Source organism: Alosa sapidissima, chromosome 10 (assembly GCF_018492685.1).
Source record: "Alosa sapidissima isolate fAloSap1 chromosome 10, fAloSap1.pri, whole genome shotgun sequence".
NCBI lineage: Eukaryota > Metazoa > Chordata > Actinopteri > Clupeiformes > Clupeidae > Alosa > Alosa sapidissima.
Genome location: NC_055966.1, coordinates 8,545,797 through 8,551,887, shown reverse-complemented (window position 1 = coordinate 8,551,887; position 6,091 = coordinate 8,545,797). Strand labels below are relative to the sequence as shown.

The following is a 6,091-nucleotide window of genomic DNA, read 5'->3' as shown; positions in this document are numbered from 1 at the left end:
AAAGTGTTAAAATTTATTTTAGGCTGCTGCATGTGTCAAGCGAATCCTGAGATTCTCACCTAAATGAGCCGATTACAGTGCTAGACGCTTATGCATATGCTTATCCATATCTACATCTCCAAACCATTCCATTAATTTTGTGTTCCAGGAAGCCACTGCAGCTTAGCCAACACTGGTGATATGAGTCACCTTACTTAGATCCAGTTAACAATCTGGCTGCAACATTTGGACCAGCTGGAGCCTTTTCAGGGTGGATTTAGTTAAACCTACATATGTGAGTTGCAGTAATCAAGCCTTGAGGAAATAAAGGCATGGATGAGAATTTCTAAATCACTGAAAGAGAGAAAAGACTTAAGGTTAAGGATCTTTTTCTGTTTTATAATGCATACCTGTCTACATTTAGCTTTCCAAAAACGGGAGATTTTTTTTCGGGGGGGGGGGGGGGTCAGTGTTTATACCGGATCTGTGTTTGCATATTTAATACGTTTCATACACGTGTTTCAACACTGCATTTCGGTCGTTGCTTTTACCTTACCCTTACCTTACGCATGCCAGTTATGTATCCACCAGCTGCCTGCCTGCAGCCTACTTCCAAAACTCCAAAGCTGCTTGCTGTCAGATTTGGTTCCAAGGGAACAAGTTCAGTGTATCAACAACACTTAATGACAGTTTATGTGATGTGTTAATCAATTAAATTTCCAACAATTTCACAACAGCTAGTTCTGGAGTAGGCCATTCATCTAGCCCGCTTGCTTATGACGAGACTCAGGCTGCGCAGTTGGCACCCGCTTCCTAATTTGGGTTTTGGGTTGCCAGGTTTTAGCCTATGACAAAACGGTTGAAATTGAAACTAAGTGATCTTGTATGTGTAGGGTGTATTTCATACACAATCTTGCAACCTGAATGCATCAATGATTTTAAAATGAAGTTTGAGGGCCATGGAAATTACGGGAGTTTTCCGGGAGAAATAAGAAAACGGGAGGGTGCTGGGAGATGACCTTGAAATACGGGAGAAACCCGGGAAAAACGGGAGTGTTGACAGGTATGTTATAATGGCCAGGGGAGAGTGGCTGCAATAATTCCCTAATACACTTGAGGCTATTGTTAAAGCAACACCAAAGAGTTTTTTTTTGTAGGCCTACCTTAAAATAATGTTTCCAAAATCGTTTCAGTGGTTCATCAACCTGTAACAGGGTGAACAGCACTTCTGCAGTCGCTTTGCGGCCCTCTATCGGCTATAACCGCACGGTAAGTTTGCCAGATCGGGTAGCGGATCTGTAGTTCGATGGAATGAGACATAAGAAACTACAAATTTGACTTGCATCTGATGTCGCAATACATCGTACTTTCATAAATCATGCAACATATTCTACCTTGTCTGTGGACATCGTTATTTGCAAAGCCGGTGCTGGATAAACAAATAGCGTGCGTGCGACAAGGAACGTTCTTTGGTGTTGCTTTAACGTCAGACGTGACATTACAAGCTATCTAGGATTACAGGAATATAAGTAGCCTTTGTTGTTTTCCAACAACATAAAGTGGTTATGGTTATGGTTATGGATACGCTTTTGTCCAAAGTGACATACAAAACTATACTTAAATGTAACGGAATAGGAGAATAGCAATAAAAAACAATGTCAATTCAATCAATAGCCTAATAAAATAAACAATGAAAATGAGGGGGAAAAGCAATAATAAACAATAACGTACATTCAGTCAATACTAAAGTGCATTTCTAAAAACTTGCGGACCTTTTATGGACTTGGACCACAAAAAGAAAAAAGGTTAAACTTGAGGGAAGATTACAATTGTACTTGGCGACATTCAACATTTGTGACGTTAATGTCGAGCCTGGGCCTACAATAATGAACGGACATAGCATAATGAGACAGGTCTATCGAATACTGAGAGACGTTGCATAGCGATGGTTTGTATTCGCCTAAAGATTCTAGAGCGTTCCGCTATAGAATTCACAAAGTAACAACTTTCCTCATTTCATGGTTTGCGCCGATCAGTTCACACGTATTTTCATATTGTCTCATCTCTCATATTGTATTGACATGCCGTTTCGAAAACGTCGAAAAACCTATCCAGGTAAATATAAAGAATTACAAATTAATCTAATTATTAAATTACTAAACTAATCATTTAATAGGTTAGTTAATAGGTTATTTAAATAATGTATTAATTTGTTCTCATTTAGCCAATTATTTTATCCACATTTTCATTTTAGATAACTGTTGTCTTGGCCTTTTATCCATGTGGTTAATGTTTCAACTGTGGTTAGGTTTAATTTATGTTTAAGGCCTTAGACAATAACTGGCCAATTTCAAAAGCTTCAACATTGACAGTTTCCCAAAGCCTTGAAAACATATAGACCAGCCCACTATTAAGCACCAAATCTGAATTACTGTATTAGTAAGATATCCTAATATTATCAAACTATAATATTAATATCACAAAAACCAATTCACTATAGACGATCATTGATATGTGCCACTGTCATCTGCTTGCTTTAGCTAAAACTAAGCTGGTACAAGGCCCAAAGCCTGCCACCAGTTACCCTGATCAATCCAGCCCAAGGCCAGCAATCACCTCAGACTCAACCTGCCAGGCCAGTCAGGGTAGCCCCAAGGATCAGAAGGTAAACAGCAGGAAGAGGCCTGGCCAGTATTGCCCACTGCCACAGCCTGCGCCCCCCGCAAGGTCAGGGTCCGCTGTACCAAAGCGCAAGAGGGAGTTCAGTTCTAATGAAGGAGCTGAGGTCCAGCCACCAAGGAGACCCGCTGCTCAGGCAGCAGGTGATGGAGTCTCTGCAGTGACCTCATCAGATGCAAAGAGGAGATGTGCTGAACCCCCCCAAGGTAAGAGGTCAGGGTGAGCCAGCTAAAGTGATTCATCTTAGTCAAGGTGACCAACCAAAATAGTAGCACTGGGTATGCTGACATGTTACTGAGCATGTCCTGTATTGTCTGTGCAGCAACCTTCACTTCCAGCTACTCAGTTGGAGAGCTGCTGGGTTCTGGAGGATGCGGATCTGTCTATGCAGGAATAAGGAAGTCTGATGGACAAGAGGTGAGACTTGCTTCTTTTTTATGTTTTCCATCAGTAACTTAGAGTTAATGCCTATAGTATATATAACTATAGTATTTTTGTTTATCCTTATAGGTGGCCATTAAGTACATCCAAAAAACTAAAGCAAAAAAATACATTATCATGGTAAGTATGACTTCAGCTATTGAATGATTTAAGGAAGCTTCTTCAACACACATATTGCACACTGCTCTCTCCCCACATACTGTACACAGCACACTATCCCATCTCTCCTGTCATCCCCCCAACACACACACCAAGACCCCTGGCAGTTGGGTTAGCCCCTTGAGCCGTGGATCTGCCCAAGGTTTCTTCCTTGGTAAGGGAGTTTTTCCTTGCCCCTGTTGCTCTTGGGTGCTCCTTGTTGGTGCCCCCCCCCCCCCCCCCCCCCAATCCCAATTGTATCCTTGTAAGTTCAAAACACTATCCAAACACCAAAAATAGCTAGTGATATGGCTCCATCTTTGTGCAGTGACCACCATCTTGTTTTCCTAAAAGTTTTTTTCTTGCTTCTGTCTAGCATGGTGATGGCAGGCGTCTTCCTCTGGAGGTGGCCCTGATGACTATGGTCTCTAAGCCGTCATCATGCCTTAATGTCCTGAAGCTGCTGGACTGGTTTGAAGAGCCTCTCCACTACATACTGGTCTTGGAGCGCCCCAGTCCCTGTTCCGACCTCTTTGATTTCCTCGGGATGTTTGATGGCCGATTATCTGAGATACAAGCCAGGCAGATCATGAGGCAGGTTGTTGAAGCCCTGATTCACTGCCGCAATTGTGGCGTTTTCCACCGCGATGTGAAATCAGAAAATATCCTGGTCAACCTCAATGATTGGACAGTGAAACTTATAGATTTTGGCTGTGGGGATCTCTACCAAAACAGCCCCTATTGTAACTTTGCTGGTAAGTTTGCAAAAATAACTACTGAAAAATGAAATGTCAAAGGGGGAGATCAGTTATGAGATGTTCTGTCACTTTGTCCTCCCATTTCTCAGGCACCTGGGCATACTGTCCACCCGAGTATTTTCTGAATGGGAGTTACGAGGCTTGCCCTGCCACCACATGGTCTCTGGGAGTGCTACTCTTTGATCTGGTCTGTGGTGACTTGCCATTTAAAAGCAGAGGAGAAACCATTCTCAATCAGCCAAAGTTTACTGCGGGTCTGTCCAAAGGTAAGGAAGTAGTAAAAGCATCTAAAAAGTATAGGATTTTTTCCCTGTTTGTGAGTCCCAGCTTCATTTTTCATTGCGTTGAGACTGACTTTGAGGCTGTTTGCTGATTCAGCGGCCAATCCCAATCCATCTCAATACCATTCCCTTACTATGTTTGTAATAGGTCTGATGTTAAATTGCAACAAATCATAACACCCCTCATCTGGTCTGACCTTTCTGTGTAGAGTGCCATGACCTCATCAATTGGTGTATGAGCACGAACCCCCTTGACAGACCAGTCCTGGAGGACATTCTAACACACAGCTGGCTGTCAGGACAGAACCTGTTTTAAGATACCACAAGCAGAGAGAGGAGGTAAAGTATGAATGTTGTGTAATTAGTGAATCAAAAAACTACCTGTTTCTCATCTAACTGCTCATCATGGGGCAGCCGTGGCCTACTGGTTAGCGCTTCGGACTTGTAACCGGAGGGTTGCCGGTTCGAAACCTGAACCGGTATGCCACGGCTGAAGTGCCCTTGAGCAAGGCACCAAACCCCTCACTGCTCCCCGCTGTTGTTGCAGGCAGCTCACTGCGCCGGGATTAGTGTGTGTTCACTGTGTGCAGTGTGTTTCACTAATTCACGTATTGGGATAAATGCAGAGACCAAATTTCCCACGGGATCAAAAGAGTATGCTTATACTATACTTAACTCTCATCTAAGATTTGGATTGACATACTGTATAGCAGCAGCATTCATATGAACCAACTGTTTTTTTCCCCTACAGCTTCAGAGTTGAACAGGGAAGGGTCACACCACAAGTGAAGCTACTCTTTGACACCAGCATCCACTAGGCCACCAGGACCTTTAGTTGCACTAGACCATGAGGGCCTTGAGTTCCACTAGACCACCAGGGCCTTGAGTTCCACTAGACCACCAGGGCCTTGAGTTTCGCTAGACCACCACAGCCATGAATTTCGCTAGGCCACCAAGGCCTTGAGTTCCGCTATAGACCACCAGAGCCTTGAATTGCACTAGACCACCAGGGCCTTAAGTTCCACTAGACCACCGAGCCTTGAGTTTCGCTAGACCACCACAGCCTTGAATTTCGCTAGGCCACCAGTGCCTTGAGTTCCGCTATAGACCACCAGGGCCTTGAGCTTCGCTAGACCACCAAGGCCTTGAGTTTCGCTAGACCACCAGTGCCTTGAGTTCCGCTAGACCACCAGGGCCTTGAGTTCCGCTAGACCACCAGTGCCTTGAGTTTCGCTAGATGACCAGGGCCTTGAGTTCCACAAGACCACTAGAGCCTTGAGCTGAACTAGATGACCAGGTCCTTGAGTTGCACTAGATGACCAGGGCCTTGAGCTGAACTAGATGACCAGGGCCTGGGGTTTGTTTGCTGGCTCTCTTACTCCTTCTGATACAGTAGACTAATACACATACCATCCAGGAGTGCAGCTCAGTTAAACTTAGGGTCATCATCTATATCATCTGCACACAACTTCAAAGCAGACTCAGTGGGACAGGGTGATATAGACTGAGCTTTCTCACTGGCCCTATACGAACAATCATTGATAGGGATGGATTTCCATGGACACAGGATAGGGATTGTCTCCCCAACATTGGACCTGTGTTGAGCAGCAGGGATCTTACACATGATGATGGAATCTGGACATTTGTTTACCTCTACAGATGCCTCCTCCAGCATTGGACTTAAATAAAGATACATTAACTGTTGAAGGACTTTTGTCATTCTGCATGAGATATTATTATCAATATACAAGGATACAAGGATACAAGGAAGTTTATTGTATATAGTTACTGGAAGTAAGAAATGCAGTGAAATTA

At 43.7% G+C, this 6,091-nt stretch overlaps 1 protein-coding gene and 1 long non-coding RNA gene across 2 annotated transcripts in view; both read left to right on the top strand.

Annotated features, from left to right (window-relative positions):
- The first annotated feature begins 1,422 nt into the window (after positions 1–1,422).
- Positions 1,423–6,091, top strand: part of LOC121721234 — a 28,583-nt gene continuing 23,914 nt past the window's right edge. Inside the window, exon 1 of the long non-coding RNA XR_006034768.1 lies at positions 1,423–1,464. This is a non-coding gene — a long non-coding RNA (uncharacterized LOC121721234). The remainder of the gene's footprint in view (positions 1,465–6,091) is intronic.
- On the top strand, positions 1,999–5,980 carry LOC121721224 (serine/threonine-protein kinase pim-1-like). Its single transcript, XM_042107972.1, has 8 exons — positions 1,999–2,094; positions 2,520–2,864; positions 2,981–3,075; positions 3,169–3,219; positions 3,614–3,992; positions 4,085–4,261; positions 4,486–4,615; positions 5,028–5,980. Exons 1-7 carry the CDS (start codon positions 2,061–2,063, stop codon positions 4,590–4,592), a joined length of 1,188 nt encoding a protein of 395 aa, XP_041963906.1. The 5' UTR covers positions 1,999–2,060; the 3' UTR covers positions 4,593–4,615; positions 5,028–5,980.

Excerpts from the sequence above, each read along its gene's own strand:
- LOC121721224 (XM_042107972.1), top strand. The coding sequence starts at position 2,061 with ATGCCGTTTCGAAAACGTCGAAAAACCTATCCAG. Across the intron at positions 2,095-2,519 it reads ACGTCGAAAAACCTATCCAG|CTAAAACTAAGCTGGTACAA; the intron begins GTAAATATAAAG and ends TGCTTGCTTTAG. Across the intron at positions 2,865-2,980 it reads ATGTGCTGAACCCCCCCAAG|CAACCTTCACTTCCAGCTAC; the intron begins GTAAGAGGTCAG and ends TTGTCTGTGCAG.